Genomic DNA, 12,821 nt, shown 5'->3' with positions numbered 1-12,821 from the left:
ACACACACACACACACACACACACACACACACACACACACACGTTGTCACCATGATAGGCTTTCTTTCTTTCTTTTTCTTTTTTTGAGACAGAGTCTCACTATGTAGTGCAGGCTGGCCTTGAACTCTAGGTAATCCTCCTGCCTCAGCCTCCCAAGTGCTGGGATTGTTATGCCTTGCATTCAGTGCTACACCTGTAATTCCAGTACTGTAGTGGCAAATGCCTGTAATCTGAACTATTGAGGAGGCTGAGGCAGGAAGGCAGCCTGGACAACTTAGCAAGACTCTGTTTTAGAAAACAAAAAAACTGGGGTGGAGATGTAGCTCAGCAGTGCCACGCCTGCCTGGCAAGAGCATAGTCCTGAGTTTAATTCTTGGTACCAGGGGAAAAAAATCTAAAGAACAAAAAACTTCCTATGCCAAATCAATAAAACAGAGCAAAAGCTGGAAATTAGTTGCCCAGTTCATTAAAAAAAAAAAACTTTTAATGTGAAAAGTAAAACTGCAAATATGCTAGAAGAAAGCCGGGCATGGTAATATAGGCCTGCAATCCAAGCATTCTGGGAGGCTGAGTCTGGAGATCACTAGTTCCTCACCTGTGAATTAGTGAGACCCTATCTCCAAAATATAAAATTTGAGGGCTGGGGATGTAGCTCGGTGGCACATGCCTGCCTGGAAAGCGCAAGGCCCTGAGTTGAGCCCACACACACACACACACACACACACACACACACACACACACACACACACACAAAATTCAAAATATAAAATTTGGTGCTGAATATGGCAGCAGCTGTAATCTCAGCACTCAGGAGGCTGAGACAGGAGGATGGTCTCCAGCTGGTGGCCAACTGTGGCCACACAGTGAGTTCAAATCCAGTCTGAATACACAGCAAGACCCCGCCCCCCCAAACCCCCCAAAATAAAATCAATAAATAGCTACAAAACAATGTGTGTCTATTACTTTAACGTTCAGCTCAAGAATCTTGTCCTCTAAGCAGCACCCCTGCCCAGCTTGATTTGTCCTGGGGTGTGGTCACCATGCCCCCGCCTGTGTACCCCAGAACCTTCACAGATGTCAGTAGTCATGGTGAGTTGCAGGGATTTTGTTCCCTCCGTATCCTGTCCAGGATCTGTGTGTCTCCAGGGCCCAGCAGAGTTTCGTAAAGGTAAGATACGGAACAGGCTAGCACCTGATGGTCTTCAAGGAAAGTGACCCAGCTTTCCTGGTCCCCAGAAGTAGGCTGATCCCAGAGGCTCTCGTGTGCCACACTCAGGGTCTTTGTTCCTAGGAAGCACTGGGCAAAGCTGGCCAGTTGATTCCTGTGATCCAGCTCCTTTCTCTTCTGTCTTTTTTGCAGGTCATCACCCTTCTGTCACCATGGCACGATAAAGAACCTGTGACATTGGATTGTTAGAGCCCAAACGTCCTAGGGTTGGGTCCCGCCTTTTTCCTTAGTTAGCTTAGTTCAGGTAAATAATTTCACCTCTCTGGACTGCACTTTTCTCAGCTTACTATGGAGCCAATGATTGACTTTCCATGTTGCTCTCAGAATTGACGAAGGCAGCTATCCAATCTCTTCATGGTAGCCTACCCTACGCTGTTTTCCTCCCCTCTTTTTTCCTACATTTTCTTGGCTCTGCTGAGCCCTTTTTTTCCCCTTAATCAGCTTTTCCTGCCTTAAATAAAAGTGAAACTTTGCCACTACTAAAAAAAAAGAAAAAGAAAGAAGGGCCGGGGATTAAGCTCAGTGGCGCTGGGCCCGCCTCACAAGCGCAAGGTCCTGAGTTCGATCCCCAGTACCACATACAAAAAAAGAATCGAACAAGACAGGGTAGAGAGAGTGCTTGAGAGAAAGGATGGTGCTTGGGAGATGCACACTAAGCATCTCTCTTTAGCTAATGAACAAAGATCATTAGCTGCATCTTGGGCTCAGACGCAGCTGGCCTTCCTGCTGCCTCCCCTACCACTCACAAACCACTGGAGGTAGGTTAACCTCTGCAGATGGGTAAGCTCAGCTCCTGTTGGTGGGCCTTGTCTGCTTTGCTAGCTTTGGTTTCAGGGGAGACAAATCCCAGATCTGAAGAGCCACATTCCAGGGCCCTGAGGGCAGGGGAATACACAGAGTCTAATAGAACACCCGGGAGGAAGGGCTGTATTGTCTGGGGGGCCCCCCGCGGAGGCCCAGAAACCCATGCTGCTTCTGAAAAGGTGAGTAAGCTGCTCAGGTGAAGGAACATGAAAGGCCAGGAGCAGGCTGAGCGAAGCCAGTGAGGAATGGAAGTTCAAGGTGAGTAATCCTTGCGGCTGCCTCTGGGGCAAAGACTGCTTCAGGGTGGCGGGGAAGCGGGTGACGGAGACGAGGCTGGGAGAGCTGGCCAGGGCTGGGTCATTAAAGACATTCTAAAAGCGTTTGTGTCGAGGTGAGGGCCCGGCCCATGTCCCACCCATGACCTCTGCGTCTGCCTGGGTGTACATGTGCCAGCAGGTGCCCAGGGGATTATTTTGTCCTTGGAGACGGCTCCAGGGGGCAGGTAGCATTGAGTTCATCTCAGCCTTCAGGGCACCCACAGTTTCATAGGGCAACAGGACAGACACACATATAATCAGCAAAAATACACTCTTGGGAAATTACAGACAGCCTTTAAGGGGAATGGCGGCTCAGGGATTCTCCGGCTGATTGGAGAAGGGATGAGTGAGTCAGTGTCTAGTGGAGGCAGCTTGGAGCAGACCAAGATCAGAAAAGATGACCTCGGGGAGAGGAGGGGCGGAGAAACAGGCCCTGACAGCTGAGGGAGCATCTGTCTCATTCTGGAGTTTCAGCAATTTGGAGTTGACACAGGGTAGAAGCTAAGTTTCAGCCAAGAGCTCAAAGTGTAACTGGCATGTTGCTAATGGAGTTCTCAGACCTTCTTCTTTCAATAAATATTTATTAGCTGGGTGCAGTGGCTCATTCCTATGGCTCAGGAAGCTGAGTCAGCCTGGACAATACAGCAAGGCTCTGTCCTAAGAAAATAATAATAATAAAAACACATCTGGGTTGGGTATGTAGCTCAGTGGTAGAACATTTGCCCTCCATGCACAAGTACTAGGATCTAGCCCAGCGCCAAAGAACAATGTACTGAGGACCTGGTGTACATCAGGCAGTATCCTAGAAAACAAAATAGGGGAATTTCCTGCCTTTGAAGGAGCTTAACAGTGGTTATGGTAGGAGACAGGCAAGAAATAGATAAATATTTTAATGTCAAGTAGTGAAAAATACTGGGAAGAAAAGGTTCGGTAAAAGGCTGGCGTGGGAAGTGTTCTCTGACACTTGGCGAGGTCAGAAGGTCCACCAGAGGGCCGGTGATTTAGCTCAGTGGTTCTGCCGCCTGCCTCACAAGCACAAGGTCCCAAGTTCGATCCCCGGTACCAAAAACAAACAAAGAAAAAGGTCTCAGGGAAGGAGCCCTATGCAGAGACAGGGAAGAGGAGGGGTTTGTGGCTGTCTGCCAAGCAGCTCTGAGCAGGGGCAGCAGGCGCAGACCAAGAGCAGATCCCTGAAACCCATTTTTCTTTTTGCCCATTGCATTCCATGAAGAGTGAGCAGTCTGCAAGTCAGGTTCTCCAGAGAAACATGTTGTGTAGCAGGAGTTCGTATGCTTGTCTGTATTCTTGCATTAAGAACCAAGTAGCTTTATTTTGGAAGCAAGAGAAAGGCAAGAGTTGAGTGACAGTGGTAACAGAGGAGGTGCAGCCTCCTGGCGACAGGGAACCCCATGGCCGGCCGGGACAGCAGAGTTCTGTCCTCTGTCACGTCCAGAGGAGGCTGGCCGAGGTAAGTGCTCCTTCTGCATCCACGCGAGCACCCAGGGTGTCCGAGGACGCAGTGGTTGTGTGCTGGCTCTGCACAGCAGAGGCTGAAGTGAGGGGAATCTGAGGTAAGACGGAGATGGAAGGTTCCAGAAACAGCGCTCCAGAGAAACAGCTGACGGGGGAGGGGCACCGATTGACTGGGAGGAACTGGCCCAGTAGTTATGGAAGCTGGCAAGTCCAAAATTGCATGGTGGGCCAACTGGAGACCCAAGAAGAGCCAGTGTTCAGTGCAAACTTGGAGACTGGTGCTGCTGAATTCTCTCTTGCTCAGGGCAGATGGGTGGTGAGAGGGGAGGGAAGGGATCAGTCTTGTGTTCTGTGTAGAACTTCAACTGATTGGGTATAGCCCACCCACACGGGGAGGCCAATCTGTTTTACTTGAAGTCTACCAATCTATTTTTTTTTGGTGGTGGTGCTGGGCCTCTAACCCAGGGTGTCACATATACTAGGGGAGTGCTGCACCCCTGAGCTACACCCCCAACACTGTAAAGTCAATTTTAGGTGAGAACAACGTTTACAAATTTGGCTGGGGATTTAGCTCAGTGGCACCACAGGTCCTGAGTTAGATCCTTGTACCAAAAAAAAAAAAAAAAAAGCAAAACATTTACAAACTGGGCATGGTAGCATACACCTGTAATCCCAGAACCTGAAAGGTTGAAGGAAGAGGATTACTTTGAGTTTGAGGCCAGCCTGGACTACACAGTGAGACTTTGTCTGGAAAAAAAATCTGGGGGCGGGGGAGAAGAAAAGAAAGAAAAAAAAGTTGTCATTACACAGAGAAGGTCTGTTATGTCAAGTGCCATACCAGGCTTGCCCATGCTGTTGTTTATTTGAAACCCTTGTTACCACAATTTGACTTACATATTATCATCCCCATTTTACAGGCAGGTAGTTTAAGGTATATATAGAGAGGTCACTCAACCTGGTCAGTATCCAAGCCAAAACTAGGAAATTGGGGCTCTGTGATCCCAAGAAGCACCTCATCCCTGTGTCCTACACACTGTCTGGAAACTCGAAACTCTTGAGTCATAACTGGGCCTGGGTCACAGAGGCTGGAAACTGACTGGAGGTTGAGGGCAAGCAGGAGTGGGGGCCCTAGGTTGCTTTCCCACACCCTGAAACAGTATCCACGAATCTTGGTTCCTCTGACAGACACACAACCACCTCAGGCCCTCTGACAGAGAAAACACATTCACCTCTGTCTCCTGGACACAGACACATGCACCTCAGTCCCTCTGTCAGACACACATGTACCTCAGGCTCAGAATTCCTGGAACAGCCGAGATCGGCCCTCAGAACAACCATTGATTCAGAAAAGACTTCAGTGATGTTCTTTTCTGTAGAATCCAGGCAGTGTGGACAGGAATCCTGCCATCCAGCACCCTAGATAGAAAAGCCACAGCCTCGCACAGAGGCGCCCCTTCCCAGCTCTTCTTTTCTGGCTTCTCTGAGGTGAGAGGGGTTCTCAGTGCAAGGCTCCTTGTAGGCCAACCAGGCCACTTGGTTCCAGCTTTATTGCCACACAGGTTCTGGTGTTATTTCCACCTATGATTACAGTCACAATGTTACTCTGATAGGACAGAAAGAAGTGATTTACCATAATATTAACTTAACTTTTATTATGAAATTCTAAAATAAGTACAAAAGCAGAAAAGCACAGTGAATCTGGTATGCCCATTATCACAGGCCTTTAAGTGATAAAATAGAACATACGGTTCCCTGTGGTAGAAAAACTTCTGTAGATCCTATAATGATTTTGTGAATGCCATAATTATTTTGGTTTTTGGTTTTTTGAAACAAGGTCTTACTATGTAACCCAGGCTGGCCTCAAACTCTCAGCAGTCCTCCTGCCTCAGCCTCCAGAGTGCTAGGGGTATGCTGCCACACCCAGCTTGTGAATACCGTAATTATATTATATTGTAACTTTGTGTCAAATATAGACATGCCTGTTAGGTACTAGGAACTGAATCCAGGGCTTTGTGCTTGCCACTGAGCAGTATCTACAGCACTTTTTTTTTTTTTTAAAGTATTATTTGTTCATTTAGTGGTACTGGGGATTGAACTCAGGACCTTTGTACTGAGCTAATCCTCAGCTCTTTTTATATTTTAAACAGGGTCTCACTAAGTCTCTAAATTGACCAGGCTGAGGCCATGGATGTAGCTCAGCAGCGCAGCGCCTGCCTGGCAAGCATAATGCCCTGAGTTTGATTCTCTGTATCTAAATAAATAAGCAAATTGCCCAAGCTGGGTTCCAACTTGCAACTCTCTTGCCTCAGCCTCCCAGAGTGCTCAGGATTCCAGGTGTGCACCACCATACCAGGCTCATCTCTGTACCTTTTTTATTTTTTATTTTGAGACAACCAAGTTGCACAGACTGGGGTTGAAGTTTCAAGTCCTCCTGAGTGGCTGGGGTAGTTTTGTTTTTGTTTTTGTTTTTTTGGTTTTGTAGTGTAAATGGAACCTCCATAGACAGTAGGGACTGACATCCCCCAGCCTGCGGCAGGCAATCAGTGAGCCCCGGGTGCCTAAGAGTTTCCTGCCCAGGACTGCTGCTGGCCGGGCATGGCTGCCTCTCAGAGCCCAGAGAAAGTTTTCCAGGTCTATAGCAGTTTGCTTTTGACCTTTCACCCCAGGTGGTGAGGTACCTGGCTCTGGGTCCGAGTAGGGGGCTTCCCTCTCTGGCTCTGCAGGAACTTAAGGAACACCACTTACAGGGCCACTGCTGGGCCCTGGGAGGGCAAGATTTGGGAGCCTGATCTTGGCCGGGTCCCTGTCTTCCTGCAGAACTTCCAGTTCACCGAGAGGAGGAGGAAAGACCTGAAGGGAGCAATTAAGTGCCCCAGTGGCGCCTGCACTGGGGTTCTGGCCATTGTTTGCTTCAGGGGCAGCCCTGTTAGGGCCCCGAGTCAAGGAGGCCTGTGCCTGGGGCAGGGCAGCCCCAGGTCCCCCAGGGCAGGGCCTCCGCGTCCCATTCTTTCAGGGGTTCCCACAGTGTTCAAGGCCTGGCTCTGCTCACAAAGAGTTTCAATGCGGCTTTTGACTGAACCTTTCCCCTTTGTATCTGTCTCTGAGGCACTCAGCATCTCTGTCTCTCAGGGTCTCTGGCTCTCTCTTGTTTCCCAACATCCTTCCCGGACCCCTGGGGAGCAGAACTGGGGGGGCTGAGCAGTGGGAACGGGACGGCGTCCTGTTCTCACCAAGGACAATAAGGGCCGGAAAGGGCGGGAGCCAAGGCCTGGCGCGGCCTCCCCTTCTGCCTGCCCTGGGTGCCCCAAAGCCCGGCCTGACCTGCGAGCTCGTCCGAAGCCAGGCGGCCCCTGCCTTTGCCCGTTCTGGGGAGCCTGGTGCCCTCGGCTCACCTTCGCACTACCCAATTGAGGGCGGCGTCACCCTGTCACCCTCTGCCCTGCGCCAGCCCCGCCCCCACCATTTACTCGGGTTTCTGGAGCTGCCGGCGGCGTCGCGGCCGCGTGCGACGGAGCCAGAGGAAACATCTGGCTTCCCTCTGTGTTCTGGGGCAGTCGCCCTCTATCCCGGAGTCTCTAGCTGGGGGGAAGCAGGGCACCGGGAGCCCAGGGACCAACTGCCCTACCCACCCTCGGTCCACGCACCCCTCACTAATAATGGGGTTAACTGGCGGGTCAGGTGCAGCAGCCTGCAATACGGAGCACAGAGACCGGCGGGAGGACAGCTGCACCCGGCGCCACCCGGCCTCATAAACGCACCCTTTCCCGAGGAAGGGCTCATTATTCCCGGGCCCCAGAACGGCGGCACTGCCCCATCCTGCTCTCCGGTCCTCCCTCCCTCTCCTGCCCAGACAGCAACGCCTGTGCGAGGCCAGGGGCCCTCGAGGTGGCCTTTTTCTGCCCCTCCCCTGGGCTGGCCCAGGCCCTCAGCCCTCGGGCCTCCTCCAGGTTAGGAGAAAGTCCACGTTGGGCAGTGAGAGTCAGCCCGGCCCCCGCCACGGGCAACCTCCCCACCCACAGGGACCCCCACTCGGGACCACCGTCCACCTGCCGTCCACCTGCAGCAGCAGCCTCGCGGCCCGCAGTCTCCGGAGGCTCTGCCCTCCGCCACCGTGCCTCCGCCCCGGCACCTCCCGCCCCGGCCCACAGCACCCTCCTCCGGGTCCTCAGCGTCCCCGCGAGGGAAGGCGGCTTCTCTCCCGAAGACGTGGGCTCACATCGCCCTCTGGAGGCGCCTGAGGTGAACTGCCTAGCGCTCCCTCCTTGGCCAGGGCCGCAGGGCGAATTCGAGTGGAACAAACAAACGGTACAGCGGTCTCTAATCCATGACCAGAGTGCCTCTGACTTCCTTCTCTATCTTCTCCGGGTCCTCTCCCCTAACTCCGCTGCTCCCTTGTACCAGATTGTGTTCTGGAAGGGTAGAAGGGCAGGGTTTTCAACCAACCCACCAGTCTAGTGCCTACTATCAGGCACTGTGGAGAATGCAAAGCTGAGCAAGACAGGAGAGGCAGTGTCCAGCGCCCCAGAGGACAGAGCAGTCAGGACAGGACCTGACAGCCGCCCACTTCACTTCCACCTAGGCTGGCGCAGAGGTTAGTACCCTTGCTCCTGTCGTTTATACACTTTGCTAAAATGTAGGACGTTCTTAGTGTGCTGCCTGGGAGGCTGGGGGGTGGCAGCACATGCCTGTAACCCCAGCACCTGGAACGCTGGGGCAGTAAAGCAGAACTTAAAAATAAAAATCAATTTTTCCTTTAAAAAACAGTCTGGCTCCTTGTAGCTTTCCCGTCTCCCCGTGGAGCTGTTGAGCTATAGAAAAGGTAAACAGCCAGATTCTCACAGGAAGCTGCCTTCCCTTCCTTCAAGGTTGACCGCTGCCCAGCCAGTACTGATAGGGCAGACTGACATTTGTTAGGAGCCTTTGTGACCTTTAAGGGGCCATATGCCCTCAAAGGTAGATGAGACTGACAACTGTGTCCTGTGAAAGAAGTTCATGATCTGTTCTCACTAGATTCACAAAAGCAAAACTGTCATCGTGTGAGGCGTGACTAGCCTGCTTTTTGCTTCTGTAACCTTGCTTGCTCACCCCCCTTCATGTCACTAGAGACCCCCCCCCTTTAGAAAATGTCTCTTTTTAGACAGAAAGTCCGAGTCAAGGTGCACCAATAAATCCTCCTGTTCCTATTTGGTCTCTGGTCCTTTTTAGAATTGTCCAACAGCAGGAGGACCCCATGAGTTCCAGGTCAGCCTGGGCTACATAATGAGTTCAAGGCCAGCCTACACTACAAAGCGAGACTGTGTCCTAAGAAACAAGCAAACAAGCAAAAAATTCATGTGTTGGCCGAGACAGAGGCAGAAATGAAGGTACCTGAACAAAGAGGCCAGGACAGTGATGATCCACGGGGGAGTCGGTGAACACACACACGTTCACACTGGAGCAGAACATGCGGGTCCAAGGGGCTAAACAAAGCCTCGAATGGCACCCCATGGCACAGCACAGGGCTGACGGGCCTCTCCTCTTGCTCCTTTGTTCCAAGATCGCTAGAGCGGAATCCCTGACCCAAAGGTCAAGACTGCAGAGCATTCATACACTTCTCTTCCAAGATAAGATTCTCACACAAGTATATCCCACTCCAGATCCTGGCACAGTGCTTGGCACTGACAGCACTCAATAACTATTTGGTAAAATGAACCTTAGAGGAAGCAAAGTCTCACCATCCCCAAGGTCTGAGAATGGTAGGTGCCCATCCGTTTAAACATTCTGCATACCAAGCAGGCATTCACAGATGAGAAGCACCACATATCACAGCTCACAGAAGTACAAAGAATCGACTTTATTGGACATCCAGAGTTAGTTCCTTTTCTTGCCCTTGCCCGTGACCTTGGCTGGTGTGAGGACTGGAGCTGTTGCCTGGTACAGAGTAGAGGAGATCTTGTTGATGTAGTACAGACCAACCATGGAGAAGATGAAGCTGCAGGGTGAAGACAGAAAGATCAGTGTCAGTGGGTCAGTGGGTGCTGCCAGCCTACAGCCAGGACAGACACTAGCTTCATGGGAAGAATCCCCAGAAAAACGGTTCGGGATAACAGGGAAGACAAAGGGGAGAGAACAGAAGCAGAGGTACAGGGCAGGGGGGGCTGGCACTATTACAGTAGGGTCCGCTGCCCGAAGACCAGGTGATGTGATGCAACCCTTAGCCAGTTGTCGGGCACATACCAGGTGGTTACGCAGACTCGGTGGATGAGGCCAGATGCAAAGAGAGCCAACAGAAGGCACAGGAGAACTGGGGAGGCAAGAAGGGGTAGGAACAGTCAGGTGCTGGTCTGAAACAAGAAACCAGGCACTAGTACACAGAGCCCGGGAGTAAGCTGGGGCCCTCAGAATTCTTGGGGAGGTGAACTGGACGGGTATGGCACAACAGCAGGAAGACGTTAGGTGGCCTAGATAAGGCTCAGGGCACGGCAGTAGAAGAGGCATGCTTTTTACCAACTCTGCCCCAAATCTCACTAGCGTCCCATAAAAAGAAAAAAAAGAAAAGGCAATACAGACCCTGAGGAACAAGACATATTCCCATCTAGGAAAGAGGGCCTTTCTAACAGAAGCCAGTGAGAACGGACTTGGTGAGTTGCTGACCCATGACAGTGATGGAAGTTATGCTGGGCGTCTGGATATATCCATTTACCGAGGCAAGAAAAGCTATTAGCACATCTGGAAGAGGGTTACCTCATAATAAGCCAGGCGTGCTGGCACATGTCTGTAACCCCAGCACTCAGGAGGCTGAATGAGGCAGGACACCAGCCTGAACTAAATAACAAGACCCTGTCTCAAAAAAATAAAATTAAATAAATAAATAAATCATCTGGTGATGATGATAAGGTAGAAGAGCAGAAAAGGCAAAGAGGGACCTGAGTTTTGCCTCCCAACAAGTTTCTTCCAGAAATAAATGATGCCAGACATAGTAGCACATACCTATAATCCCAGCAATTGGGAGACAGGCAGGAGGACTGCCTCAGTTTGGGGCCAGCCTGGGCTACATTGTTCAAGGACAGCCTGAACTACACAGTGAGACCTTGTATCAAAAAACAAAATGCAAATGTTTAAGATTCACATAGAAACAAAATCTACAGAGGTCTGGGGACTGCTGGATGGAGAGGGCTCTGGAAGTTTACAGTGGGGTTGGGTGGAGAGGGCCAGATCTAGAAGAGGTCAAGGGAACAAGGGCAGAATGACAGATCTTGGTTTCACCATGGGAAGGTTTCATAGGCGAGGGCATCTGCTGTCAATTTTTTGTTTGTTTTGTTTTTTGAGACAGGGTCTTACTATGTAGTTGAGACACTCCTGGAACTCACTATGCAGCACAGGCTGGTCTCAAACTCAGGGATCCTCCTTCCTCAGCCTCCTGAGTGCTGGGATTACAGGCGTCCACCACCACGCTCGGCTGTCAGTTTTCTTTTCTTTTTCTTTTTCTTTTTTTTTTTTTTTTTTTTTTTTTTGGTACTGGGGATCGAACTCAGGACCTTGCTCTTGCGAGGCTGGCAGCAGAGCTAAATTCCCGGCCCCGCTCTGTCAATTTTTGAGCATGTGACATTCCTTAGGTGATCTGGCCTCGGTGCCTAATTTGCTTTATAAACTTAATTCTCCATAAGTAATTAAATCATCAGTTCCCAATTATTCAAGTAATTAAAGATTATTCCAAACAGAAAATACTCTAACAATTATTATAATTTGGTCAGGGTTCCTGCTGCCATATAAACTTGTCGTATCTAATATTTATGCTCTACACAATGCATTCAAATAAACACAATTCACTAACATTAGATCAGTTTCTACCGAAACCCTTCACTTAACTTGGCCCTGCTGTTTTTGGGGTACAAACAAAGAACAGCTCCTGAAGGTAGGCACCAAACATCAGTCCAAATTTGCTTGTTCTCCAGAAACTTTCCCTGGTAGCTGGCCAGAAGACAGCAGGGTTTCCTGCTCTAAAAACCTTCTCTTACACCTCCAGGGCCAGGAGCTAGATAAGATGCTGGATCCAAAAGCATCATCTGTCTTCAGACTGTTGTGGTAAACATGCTTCTCCTCAGCAACTTTTATATTTTTGAGACAGGGTCTCACTATGTGTCTTGGGCTGGCTTTGAACTCACTATGGAGTCCAGGCTGGCCTCGAACTCATGATGATCCTCCTGCCTCAGCCTCCTAAGTACTGAGATTACAGGCATGCACTACCACACCCTCTTCCTTAGCAATTTTTAACCATCTAAGCACCCGGAAATCCCATACTGTGTCACATTTGGGAGAGGTTAGAGAGAAGGTTCAAAGAGTCAACCACAATTTTCACTTACTCTCTGGGAAGATCTTTGCTTGGAATCCTTTGCCAAAGACCAGGTTCTCCAGATTATTGAAGGCCTGGGCAGCAGAATTAAGGAGCAGGGCATGCAAGGGCGGCGGGCTGTGGGGGAGAGCGCTAGCCTACGTGGCCCTTCCTCCCTTCCTGCACTCCTCCCCCTCCAGGCACAGGGAGGATACAGTGAGAGAGAACACGAAGAGGCCGGAGCCCAGCAGGCCCCCCTGAATGGTGAGCCACTCGGTGGAGGCCAGCTGGCGGCTGTACATCTGCATCCCGGCGAAGAGCAGCAGGGACAGGAGGGAGGACAGCGCCAGCGAGGTGCCAGTGCCCACCACTGGCAGGCATGACAAGGGATGGGTCAGCCTCAGGCCTCCCTCGAGGTCCCAGAGCTCGGCAGGCCGACCACTTCCAAACCCTCCTGCGTCCTCAGCCCCAGCTCCGCACGGCCCGCGGGGACCCCGGGAATCCCCAGACCCGGACCTCCGATCTCTCCCATCCCGTGGACATGCCCGCTCCCTGAATCCCAGGACACGTCAGCCTTGCTGGGGGAGACGGGAAAGCTGGCCCGCCCCCACCCCGACCCCAGACAGCCCGGCCCGGGGTCCAGCGGGTCCCGTTACCCATCATGCCCCGCCAGTGGGTCCAATCCGTG

The 12,821-nt window shown here is 51.2% G+C and overlaps 1 protein-coding gene across 1 annotated transcript; it reads right to left on the bottom strand.

Moving 5' to 3' along the window:
- Positions 1-9,636: 9,636 nt before the first annotated feature.
- On the bottom strand, positions 9,637-12,815 carry Krtcap2 (keratinocyte associated protein 2). The gene is made up of 5 exons (XM_010643879.3): positions 12,790-12,815; positions 12,349-12,503; positions 12,165-12,228; positions 10,039-10,105; positions 9,637-9,793 (listed from the first exon to the last, which is right to left on the bottom strand). The coding sequence occupies exons 1-5, from the start codon at positions 12,794-12,796 to the stop codon at positions 9,673-9,675; spliced, it is 414 nt and encodes a 137-aa protein (XP_010642181.1). The 5' UTR covers positions 12,797-12,815; the 3' UTR covers positions 9,637-9,672.
- Positions 12,816-12,821: the final 6 nt, after the last annotated feature.

The sequence above is a fragment of the Fukomys damarensis genome, unplaced genomic scaffold (assembly GCF_012274545.1).
Source record: "Fukomys damarensis isolate Sample0158 unplaced genomic scaffold, DMR_v1.0_HiC HiC_scaffold_33, whole genome shotgun sequence".
NCBI classification, from domain to species: domain Eukaryota; kingdom Metazoa; phylum Chordata; class Mammalia; order Rodentia; family Bathyergidae; genus Fukomys; species Fukomys damarensis.
Note: the sequence above shows the minus strand (reverse complement) of the source record. Positions and strands in the feature narration are given on the sequence as shown.